This window comes from Hyaena hyaena, unplaced genomic scaffold, assembly GCF_003009895.1.
Source record: "Hyaena hyaena isolate Hyena2069 unplaced genomic scaffold, ASM300989v1 scaffold_209, whole genome shotgun sequence".
Taxonomy (NCBI): Eukaryota; Metazoa; Chordata; class Mammalia; order Carnivora; family Hyaenidae; genus Hyaena; species Hyaena hyaena.
In genome coordinates this window covers 1,713,157-1,725,214 of record NW_024080844.1, presented here as the reverse complement: position 1 = coordinate 1,725,214, position 12,058 = coordinate 1,713,157, and the positions used below count along the sequence as shown (strand labels likewise).

The 12,058-nt window shown below is 35.3% G+C and overlaps 1 protein-coding gene across 3 annotated transcripts in view; it reads left to right on the top strand.

The window, feature by feature from the left end:
* Window positions 1–12,058, top strand: part of RABGAP1L (RAB GTPase activating protein 1 like) — a 746,017-nt gene that overhangs the window by 160,973 nt on the left and 572,986 nt on the right. For all 3 annotated transcript variants that reach the window (XM_039242373.1, XM_039242375.1, XM_039242374.1), the window contains one exon: window positions 4,034–4,175. In XM_039242373.1, coding sequence (XP_039098304.1) covers window positions 4,034–4,175 — 142 coding nt within the window. The remainder of the gene's footprint in view (window positions 1–4,033; window positions 4,176–12,058) is intronic.

Genomic DNA, 12,058 nt, shown 5'->3' with positions numbered 1-12,058 from the left:
CCTTTTGGAAATGCATGTTGATTTAAACATATTTAAATCAAAGTAGAATAAATTAGTATAACCATGAGTAACTTTGTGAGGTAATGGATAATAATTAAACTTATTGTAGAAATTATTTCAGAATATATAATACATAATATATCAAATCATTGTTATATACCTTAAACTTATACAAAGTTATATGTCAATTATAGCTTAGTAAAACTGGAAAAAAGTAAGAGTAACTGAAAAAGAGGAATACCTTTTAATTGCATAAAGATGAAAATTAACAAGGTTTGGAGTGCTTTTGTGATTGTGGGAAAATAAAATTGAGTGGAAGGTGAATGGTTTACTAACTTAACATTTTTATTTAGAACTTTCTTTACCTTCAGTTGTATAGAGTCAAATAGAAGCTGCTTGCAAATATTTTTTTCATGTTATTATATATATCTGTAGCTTAGTGAGCCTATCTGATTGTTATCAGATTTTTTAGACATTTTTGTTAAAACAAGAGTTCTTATAGGCAGTGGTTCACAGTTTAGCTTTTCATCAGAATCATTGTAGCTCTTAAAAAAAAAAAAACACATTCCCAGACCCCATTCTAAAGATTCTGAATAAAGATATGAGCATATTGTTCTTTACATCTGATGATAGTGTACTATTAAACACAATCAGAGTTTATTTGCATAAGTGTGATGAATCTTTGTAATGTGTTTTAGTCAACCACATTTATTGAGCAGATGCCTTGTATTTACGTGTTTCAAAGTGCCGTAATTAATTCTAACATGAGCCAGACAATTTATATTATACATACAGACAGACTGATTTTTAGTTATCTAAAGATATGTGAATGTTGGAAACAAAAAGTATTTTTATTAAAAAAATCTGATTTTGAAACTCAATTGGTAGATACAATGTTTAGGTCTACATGAGATTATAGTAGTAGAGAAAATTATGCTTATATAGGAAACTAAGTGCAGATGAAATATTTTACCACTATTGTAACACTTATCCACAACAACAAAGTTAAGTAGTTGTGACTGAGACCAGATGGCTTGCAAAGCTTAAAATATTTCCTATCTAGCAATGGAATACTACATGGCAATGAGAAAGAATGAAATCTGGGCATTTGTAGCAACATGGATGGAATTTGAGGGTGTTATGTTGAGCGAAATAAGCCAGGCAGAGAAGGACAGCTTCCATATGTCTGCACGTATAGGTGGATTAGGAGGAACTTAATGGAGGACAATGGGGGAGAAGAAGGGGAAATAGTTGGGGAGAGGGACAGAGGCAAACCATGAGACTCTTGAATGCTGAGAACAAACTGAGGGCTGATGGGGGTGGTGGAGAGGGGAAAGGGGGTGATGGGCATGGAAGAGGTCACTTGTGGGGATGAGCACTGGGTGTTATATGGAAACCAACTTGACCATAAACTATTAAAAAAAATTTCCTATCTAGCTTTTTATAGGAAAAGTTTGTCGACTCCTGACAAGGAATTACATTGTTTGTAAATAAGAACAGTTTTACTTCTTCCTTTCCAATCTGTGTATCTTTTCTTTCTTTTTCTTGCTTTATTGCACTAACTACGACTTCCATATGATGTTGAATGGGAATGGTGACAGTGTACGTCCTTGTTGTGTTCTCAGTTTTAGGAGGAAAGCTTTCAGTCTTTTCCTATTAAGTGTGTCATTGGTTGTAGGTTTATCATAAATATTGTTTATCAGGTTGAGGAAATTCCCTTGTATTCCTGGTTTACTGAAAGTCTTTAACATGAATGAATGAATGCTGAATTTTCTCAAAAGCCATTATTAGTTTATCATTTGTCTTTCTTCTTTGAGAATATGGTGGATTATGTTGATTGTTGTCAATGTTGAGCTATTGTTACATTTCCCAGATAAACCCCCACTAGTTGTGATATATATCTATGTGTATAAACTATGTTGCTGGATTTTATTTGCTAATATTTGATGGAGGATTTTTGTCTATTTTATGAGGGATATTGGTCTTTTTTTTTTCTTGTAATACCTTCTTTAGTTTTGGTATCAAAGAAATGGCCTTGTACAATGAATTAGGAATCCCTTTTATATATTTCCTTGAAGAATTTTTTCTTATAACATTGGTATTGTTTCTTCTTTAAACATTTAGTAGAATTTGTCATTAAAACTATATGGGTCTGAAGTTTTCATTTTCAAAAAGGATTTAATTTACAGATTCAGTTTTTTTAATACTGGATTTTTCAGCTTATGTATTTCTTCTTGGATAAGGGTAATTTTTGGCTTCCAGAGCATTGACCCATTTTATCTAAGCTGTCCAGTAAATATGCATAGGGCTGTTTGCATTATTCCTTTTTATATCATGGAGTCAGTACAAGTGACATATACTCTTTTTTCCTTGGTTATCAGCAATTTGTAACTTCTTTCTTTTTTGCTTGTTCAGTTTAGCTAGAGGATTATAATTTTATTGATCTTTGCTAAGAACTATCTTTGGGTTTTTATTGATTTGTGCTGTTCTGTTTATTTCCTTGTTTCTACTTGCTTTGAGTTATTTTGCATTTTTTTCCTGTTTCTTAATGTGGAAAGTTAGATTGTTGATTTTAGGGTGTTTCTTTTGTAATATAAGCATTTGTAGCTCTAAATCTCTCTATACCCACTTGTTTGATGTATTCCATTAATTTTGATTTGTTTTATTTTCATTTTTGTTGTGTTCAGGATATTTTGTAATTTGAACATTTTGTCTTTGACTTTGATCCATGGATTAGTTGGAAGTGTGTTACTTTATTTTTAAGTATTTGGAGATATTTCAGATATATTTCCCTTGTTGATTCTAGTTTAATTGTATTATGCTCACTAAATATTTTTTATAACTCAGTTTAAAAAACTTTCTTAAAGATTGTGTTATAACCCAGGAAATGGTTTGTCTTGTTGAATGTTCTGTGCACATTTGAAAAGAATGTATATTCTGCCTTTGTTATATGCAGTGGTCTATAAATGTTAGGTCCTATTGTTGATATTTAATTCTTCTATAACCTTGATGTGTTTTTATCTACTTTTTTTTATTATTGTGAGAGGAATGTGAATTCTGTAATTATAAATGTGGGTTTGTCCATCTCCTTTATTTCCATCAGTTTTTAAAAGATTTTATTTATTTAAGTAAACTCGACAAACAATGTGGGGCTTGAATTTATAATCCTGAGGTCAAGAATTGTTTATTCTTCCAGCTGAAGAGCCAGCTCAATGGAGCCAGCTGAGTGCCTCCATCCTTTCTTTATATATTTGAGGCCCAGTTGTTAGGTGAATTTACTTATGAGATGCTTTTGTGTTCTTGTTAAACTGATCCTTTTAACACTGTTCAATCACCTTCTTTATTCCTAGTGACTTTTTTCTTGCGTGGCAGTCTATCTTATATTGATGTAGTTTCTTCTGTTTTCTTATTAGTCTTTTCTTGGTATATTTTCTTCCCCCATTTTACTTTAACTTACCTATATTCTTACATTTAAAGTTTTTCTTTTTTTTAATATATAGGATACAATTGTGTCAATTGTCAATCTGACAGTCTTTGTTTTTTAATTGGTATGTTTAGGTCATTTATGTTTAATACAGTTATAGATGTGTTTGAATTTAGGTCTACCACTTGTTTTTCGTTTCCTTGTTTCTCTTTTCACTTTTTATAAGGTAAGAATATTTTACTTCCATGAATTACTTGATGGATGTAGCTGATACCCCTTTATCTCAGTGTGAGCTAGTCAGGCCTAGAAATTTAGCATTACTTATCTATCTGCCCTAGAATCTGTGGTATTTCAGGGTTTCTTTTGTTAAAAAGAAAATTTCTCCCAAAGTCGTTATTAACTTACATTGGTTAAAATACTACTAGAAGAATAATGCATTTAGAATATCATGTGGAGACCAACATATTTAAAAAATTTTTACTTCAGGCATGGTGTAGATCAAACATGACATGCTCTTCCTAATTTCAGCTCTAATGAACATTGAAATACTATCTTTCAGTGTTTCTTTAAAATTTCTAATATTGAAACACATGTTTATATCTTTCTCAGTATGAGGGAAAAGGCCATACCAATGCTGGAGATGCAATATATGAGGTAGTAAGTCTGCAGCGACAGTCTGAGAAGGAGGAGCCAGTCACTCCCACTAGTGGAGGGGGTCCAATGTCACCACAGGAGGATGAAGCAGAAGAGGGTAAGAAGTGACACTTATTCAATTGTCTCTGTCTGTATAGCTGCTTTATTTATAACCCTCACAGGTGTGTGTGTGTGTGTGTGTGTGTGTGTGTGTGTGTGTGTGTGTGACGGAGAGGAAGAATGCTGATTATTCCTAGCTTTTACTGCTCTTAGGCTAGATTTTGCTAGATGCAGAAGAGATTTTGGTCCTTTGGTTCCTTGGTTGCATAGTTCCCAGTTCCACTTATGCAACTATTTAAATTTGACAGCCTCACTTTGCTATTTTGCTTCCTATTTCATTTTGGATACTTTTGAAGTGTTTAATGAGAAGTTTCAACTTCTCTCAATTGTTTTTAGAATTCTAGTGATATGTTATGTCCTATACTCGTTTGACATTATTTAATTCTGACTTGTTTTTTGTTATTGCCTTATCATTTTACTACTCACTTGTTTGAAACAGCATGATATCTGCTCTGTTTACTATGTGGATGCTTCTAAGAGATGCTGACCAACCTCACAAGAGTCACACTTCATTGGCTCTGTGCTCAATATTCTTTTAATAGAAATTGGAACTAAATGGAAGATCTTTACTTTAAGCTCTTAAATTATCTGCTTACAAACCACCTGGGTGGCTTAGTTGGTTAAGCGTTTGACTCTTGATTTCTGCTCAGGTCATGATCTCATGGTTCATGAGATCGAGCCCTGTGTTGGGTTCTGCGTTGACAGCACAGAGCCTGCCTGGTATTCTCTCTCTCTGTTACTCTCTGCTCCTCCCCTGCTTGTGTGCATGTGAGTATGTGCACGTACACACTCACTGTCAAAATAAATAAATGGACATTTAAAAAATTACCTGCTTACAGGGTACGGTTTATTAAAAATATATTTCTGAATTTATATCACCTTTGCAAAAAGCATCGTAGAATTTATCAGTCTTTCTATGAAATCATTCCTTGCCACACAAATACTAGTTATTTTTGGCTAATATTTATTGAGTGTTTATTACATGCCAGACATTATTCTAAGTGTTTAATAAAACTTTATGAAGGTATACTTTACATGCAATAGAATGTACCCAGTTTATTTATTATTTTAAAGATTTTATTTTTAAGTACTCTCTACACCCAACACAGGACTTGAATTTGCAACCCCAAGATCAAGAGTCACATGCCCTACTGACTGAGCCAGCCAGGTACCCCAAATGTACCCATTTTAATTGTATAGTTCATTGAATTTTGGCAAATGGATGCAACTGTATAACCATCACCAGAATCACAATATAAAATATTTTCATTACCCCTAAAATTTCCTTCATGCTTCTTCACAAGTTATCGTTTCTCCTCACCTGTGGTTCTGCCAACTACCGATCTGTTTTCTGTCCCCATGTTTTGCCTTTTCTACAATTTCATATATAAAGACTCATATATAGTCTTTTGTATATAGCCTCTTTCACATAACAAATCGTTTGAGATTTATCTGTGTTGTATAAGTAGTTGGTTCCTTTTTATTGCTGACTAGCAATTTATTGTAAAGATATGCCACAGTTTGTTTATCATGTGACCAGTTAATCAACCTTTGAGTTGTTTGTAGTTGTTGACTATTAGGAATAAAGTTGTTATGGATGTTTGAGTACAAGTCTTTGCTGAGTATATGCTTTTATTTTTCTTGGGTAAATACCTAGGAGTGGACTGGCTAGGTCTTATGGGAAGGGTGTATTTACCTTTATAAGAAACCACTAAGCTGTTTTTCAGAGTAGCTGTATCATCCATCTTTAGCAGCATGTGTATTAGTTGCTCCATATCCTTATCAACATTTGGCATGGTCAACCTTTAAAATTTTAGCTATTCTAGTGGGAGAATAATGGTCCCTAGTGATATTAATTTGAATTTCCCAAATGACTCCTCATGTTGTTCATCTTTTCATATGATATATGCCATTTGTGTATCTTCCTTGTGAACAGTCTGTTCAGATCTGTCGCCCATTTTTGAATTGGTTTATTTGTTTTCTGATTGATTTTTAAGATTTCATTTCTCTCTTTCTCTGATAAAAGTCTATCGTTAGATAGGTTTTAAAAATATTTTGTCCCATTCTGTAGTGTGCTTTTTCATTTTATGAACAGTGTCGTTTGGAGAGCAGGAGTTTAAGTTTCATGAAGTCTAACTTGTCAGTTTTTTTCCTTAATGATTTGTCTGTGATCCATTTAAATTTTTTTATGTTGGAGGTAGTTTAGAGTTCTTTTTTTTTTTTTTTACTTAAAAACAAAACCACTTATTATCTCTTATGGTTTCCGAAGGTCAGAAATTAGGGAGTAATTTGTGTGGGCCAAGAGTTTCTTATGAAGAGTTAAGTGTTGTCTGGGGCTGTAATCATCTGAAGACTTAACTGGGTGGGGCAGAAGGAGGTTCATCCACACATTACCAAAATGATGCTGGTGGTTGGCAAGCAGCTTTGCTTCCTCTCCACATAGGCCTCCCCACAGGGGCTTCTTGAGTGTCTTTTTGGGATAATGGCTTCCCAGATGGTCATTCAGGAGACCAAAGTGGAAACTGCAGTGCCTTTCATATCCTAGCATTGGAGTCATGCAACATCACTTCCATAGTGTTCTCTCTCTCCCTCTTTTTTATTTTTTTTTGATTTTTTAAATGTTTTATTTAACATTAGAGAGAGATAGAGACAGCATGAGTCAGAGAGAGAGGGAGACACAGAATCTGAAGACAGGCTTCAGGATCTGAGCTAGTTGTCAGCACAGAGCCCAAAGTGGGGCCCGAACCCACAAACCGTGAAATCATGACCTGAGCCGAAGTTGGACGCCCAACTGACTGAGCCACCCAGGTGCCCCTTCCATAGTGTTCTCTTGATCACAGAGTTCAGCCCTTACTTCCATTGTGTGACTCCACTATATTCTAGACAAGACTCCCAGAAACATTGTTGTGGTCATCTCCTTCCCAGCCAGCATAAAAAGCACAAGACCAGAGATCACCTGCAGGAAAATTTTGGGCCAGACCTAGAAACACATTCTTTTTTGGTAAACAAAAACCACAGGACTGTTTGGGAATGTAATCGAGTTATATGCTCAAGAAGAAGAATAAACAAGTGTGGCAAGCATCTACCAGAAAGTAATTTGAACATAAGATTTCAGGTAATGTCTTATAAAAATGCCATTCACTTTAGAAATGAAAAATATATGGAACTAGAATTGGGAGAGAACAAAAATAATGGAATGACAGTTGCTACTCAATAGGAATATATTATATAATTTAATAAATAAAAATTCCTTCTATTCACTGACTTAAAAGAAGGACAACTAGCATGGATTAAGTATCTGCTTTGTGGCACATAATGTATTAGATATTTAATAGATATAGTTTCATATTTTCTATATTAGGCCTAGAAATAAACTATTATCATCTTTATATAACATATGAGGAAATTGACTAGAAAAATTGGGATAAATCGTTTGGGGTCAAAGAACTAATAATAATACACAGAATCCAAACCTATGGTAGTATCGCTCTAAAGTCAGTGAATTTTCATGACATACAAAATCAAGGTAGTCTTCTTTAAACCACTGAATTGATAGAACTCTACTCTCAGTTGCTTTAAAAGGTAGTATTTCTAATACTACAAAATATTTTAGCTCTTACATATTTTAGATCATATTCTACATCTGTCTAGAGTCATATACCTTGGCTAGAAGAATATAATGCAACATAATATGAGAATATAACATGAGACTCTGTCTTCCAAATAGCATTGTTTTATGTGAAATCATTTTTGAAGAGTACTTTCAGCATACAGATAGTGCATTAAAAAAGAACTTTAGATATAGAATATTTCAATGTGTCAGCCAGAAGCAGAACATACTTCTTTAAAGGACAGGTTGTAGAAAAACCTATTGGAAGTCAAAATATTCTCAACAGAAATATTTGAGACACAAAAGCACTCCTTTAGTTTATTTTCCATTAAAAATTTTTTAAATGTTTATTTATTTTTGAGAGAGAGAGACAGAAACAGAGTACGAGTGGGAGAGGGGAGGGTGAGACGGAGACACAGATTCTGAAGCAAGCTGTCAGCACAGAGCCTGACATGGGGCTCGAACTCGTGAACTGCAAGATCATAACCTGAGCTGAACACTCAACTGACTGAGCAACCCAGGTACCTGTATTTTCCATGCATTTTGTCTGACATAATACTCGATGCTATTCAGGGCTTGGCAAGGTAATTTTTGATTTAGTAGTAATTACTTTAGGAGTGAGTTAGAGATTTGAAAGTTGTGCAGATGCACTTTAATGGAAGAGGTGTTTACTTGTGGAAAGCAACATTACTAGAAAATGGATATATTTAGAAGTAAATGGCAAGCCAAATGATTCCAGTTTTAGCTTGTTATTATTCAGCAAACATTCAGAAACATGCACTGCCAGGATCTTAAAATCATGTAGGTAAGCATTGGAAAGGCCACCATTTAAAAATAATTTTTTTTTAATTTTTTTTTTTTTTTTTTTTGAGAGAGAGAGACAGAGAGTGTGAGCATGGGAGGGGCAGAGAGAGAGGGAGACAGAATCCCATGCAGCCTCCATGCTGCCAGCACAGAGCCCAATGCAGGGTTGAACTCACGAACCTCATGACCTGTACCAAAAGTCTAATGCTTAATCGACTAAGCCACCCAGGCGCCCCAGGTCATCATTAAAAAAATTTTTTTTTAAAAAATATTCATTTATTTTTGAGAGAGAGAGAGAGAGAGACACAGAGAGACAGAGTGTGAGCAGGGGAGGGGCAGAAAGAGAGGGAGACACAGAATCCCAAGCAGGCTCCAGGCTGTGAGCTGTCAGCACAGAGCCTGATGTGGGGCTCAAACTCACAAACTGTGAGATCATGACCTGAGCTGAAGTCGGACGCTTAACTGACTGAGCCACCTAAGTGCCTAATTTTTTAAGTTTTATTAAATTGGGCTTAAGCTTCATTTTAACTTTCATTGAAGAATAATTAACATACAGTGTTAAATTAGTTTTGGTTGTATAATGTAATGATTCAACAATATATGCATTTCCGTTGCACACAACGATAAATGGTCACCATCTATGACCAAATAACGTTATTACCATCTTAGTGACTACATTCCCTATGTTGCACTTTTCATCTTTGTCACTTACTTCTTTTGTAACTGGAAGTTTGTACCTTTTATCTATTTTACCCATCCTCCCACCTTCCTCCCCTCTGGTAACCACCAGTTTGTTCTCTGTATTTAAGAGTCTAGTGTTGGGTTTGTTTGTTTTTTTTTTCAGTTTCTTTTTTACCTTTGCTTATTCATTTATTTGTTTTTAAAATTCTACATGACTGAAATTGTATTTGTCTTTCTCTGTCTGACTTATTTCATTTAGCATTATACTCTAGGTTCATCCGTGTTGTTGCAAATCATCAGGGCAATGCAACTCAAAACCACAGTGAGCTATCCCCTCACACCTGTCAGAATGGCTAGAATCAAAACCATAAGAAATAACAAGTGTTGTCAAAGATGTGGAGAATAAGGAATCCTCATGCACTATTGTTGGAAATGCAAACTGGTGCAGTCACTGTGGAAAACAATATGGAGGTTCTTCAGAAAATTAAAAATAGAATTACCATGTGATCCAATAATTCCATTACTGGGTATTTGCCTAGAGAAAACAAAAGCACTCATTTGAAAAGATATGTGTACCTCTATGTTTATTAACAGCATTATTTACAAAAACCAAGGTGTGGAAGCAGCCCAAATGTCCACTGATAAATGAATGGATAACAAAGAGGTGGTAGGGGTAGTATGCATAAACAATGCAATATTAGCCATAAAATGAATGAGATCAAGCTTTTTTTTTTTTTTTTTTTTTTGAGAGTGTGTATGCATGCACATGAGTAGGGGAGAGGGGCAGAGGGAGAGAATCTTAAGCAGAGCTGCACATATGACTCTATCCCATGACCCTGGGAGCATGACCTGAGATGAAATCAAGAGTCAGACTCTCAACCCACTGAGTCCCCCAGGCGCCCCACACTTCATTTTTGATGTAGCCATTTTGAAAGTTCTTTTGACACAGTTGTGTCCAAATGGATATTTCAAAAATATAAGGAATGAGAGGCAAAATAGGTAGATTTGAGAAGATTCTGGAGGTAAAATCAAGAGTTTTATAAATTAATTGGATGTCATAAGCAGCATAAGAGAAGGGAAGAAAAAGAATCAAAGTTTACGTCAAGGTTTCTAGCTTAGGTGGCTGGCTGATCTTGGTACCAACAAATGAGACAAGGGGAAGAAGAGTGGGTTTTGGAATGAGGGTAAGATTTAGACATTGATGAGTTTGAGCTTACTGTGGAACATTAAAGTGGGACTATATTTCAGTTACTAGGAATAGTCTTTAATTGTGAGAGAAGTTTAATAGAGATAAAGGTCGAGAGACTTCAGCATGAAGCGATGAAAATGGCTGAAATTTCCTTGGAAAATGTGTGAGATGCAGTTTAAAAGTAGAGTTTAAGTGATCACTGACATTTAAGGGGTATATGCAGGAAAAGAAAGCCCAGCTAATGGATTTGCAGAAAAATGATCAAAACAATGTGAGGAGAACTAAGATGGTGTAGTAACAGAGTGGAGGTTTGCAAGACGGGAGTGATGTGCACATTGCCACGTGTAACAGGGAGGTTCAGCATGATTAGACCAAAAACTGTTCATTGGGTTTGGTGACTTGTAGAGGTCCCTGAACCTCTGGGAGGGTGATTTTACTGAAGTTGGGAAAGAAAGCTTCATTAGTAGATTGAGGAAGGAGAGACCGGTGTTCTAACCTTTCAAGAAAGTTGATCAGAAGAGGAGGAAAGAGATTGATTAAAAACATTGGGTTATATTAGGCCAAGAAAGGGGTAAGAAATATGAGCTCATCTCAAAGGGAGAGTTAAATTAGAGAGGAGTTACCCACTGAATGTGTAACAACAGTACAGCTTCCTGACAGGCTTCTGTGTCTTCTGCAAATGCTGTTTCTCTGCTTCCAGGCTTTTTCCACTTAAGTCCACCTGAGTAAGCTCTTCAACAAAGGCATGCTAACAGTCAAAAGAAAACAGTAATTTTAGCATACTGGCAGTTTCTTCACTTAGAGGTGTTTCAAAATATTTTCTATGACATTTTTTTTTTAGTAGTTTGCTCAGGCAAATTACATTTCAAATGTATTTAATGCAGAATGGCTGAATAAGGAGTTTGGCAAATCCATTTATCAAAAAGCAATGATAAAAGTCAGTAAAATTGTCAAAACCCAGCCAGTTCAGGACTTAAGAAAGTGACAAATTCTACAAAAAACTGAGAAGTATTTATTCAAGGAAAACTAGTGAACTCAGGGGTGAACAGTGTGGTACTTAGTCCCTGTGGCTGCTCCCATTCTGCTCCTTCCCACCACTGGCTTATTGTTGTGGCAGTTCTACAAATCTGGGGCGAGATGTGAAAGCGAGGGGTTTATAGAAACTGACCCACAGAGGGGAGGGTGGGGAATGGGCATAATGGTTGAAGGGGAGTAGGAGATACAGGCTTTGAGTTATGGAATAAATAGGTCAGGGATGAAAGTTACAGCGCAGGGAATACAGTCAGTGGTATTGTAAAGCGCTGTATGGTGACAGATAGTAGTTACACTTAAGGTGAGCACTGCATAGCATTTCAAGTTGTTGAATCAAGTTGTCGAATCACCGTCTTTCACACCTGAAACTGATGTAACATTGTGTGTCAACTATACTTCAAATAAAAGACAGAAAGAACATTAGTAGTTTTGCTTTAGTTGCTGGAAGGGTTTTATGTGATTTGGAGCAAACATAGAAACATCGTATTTCTGGAATGTTGTTAGAAACAGTAGTGATGTTTATGGCAAAAGGATGGGAAGGCCAGTGTTGTAAATAGCATGAGGT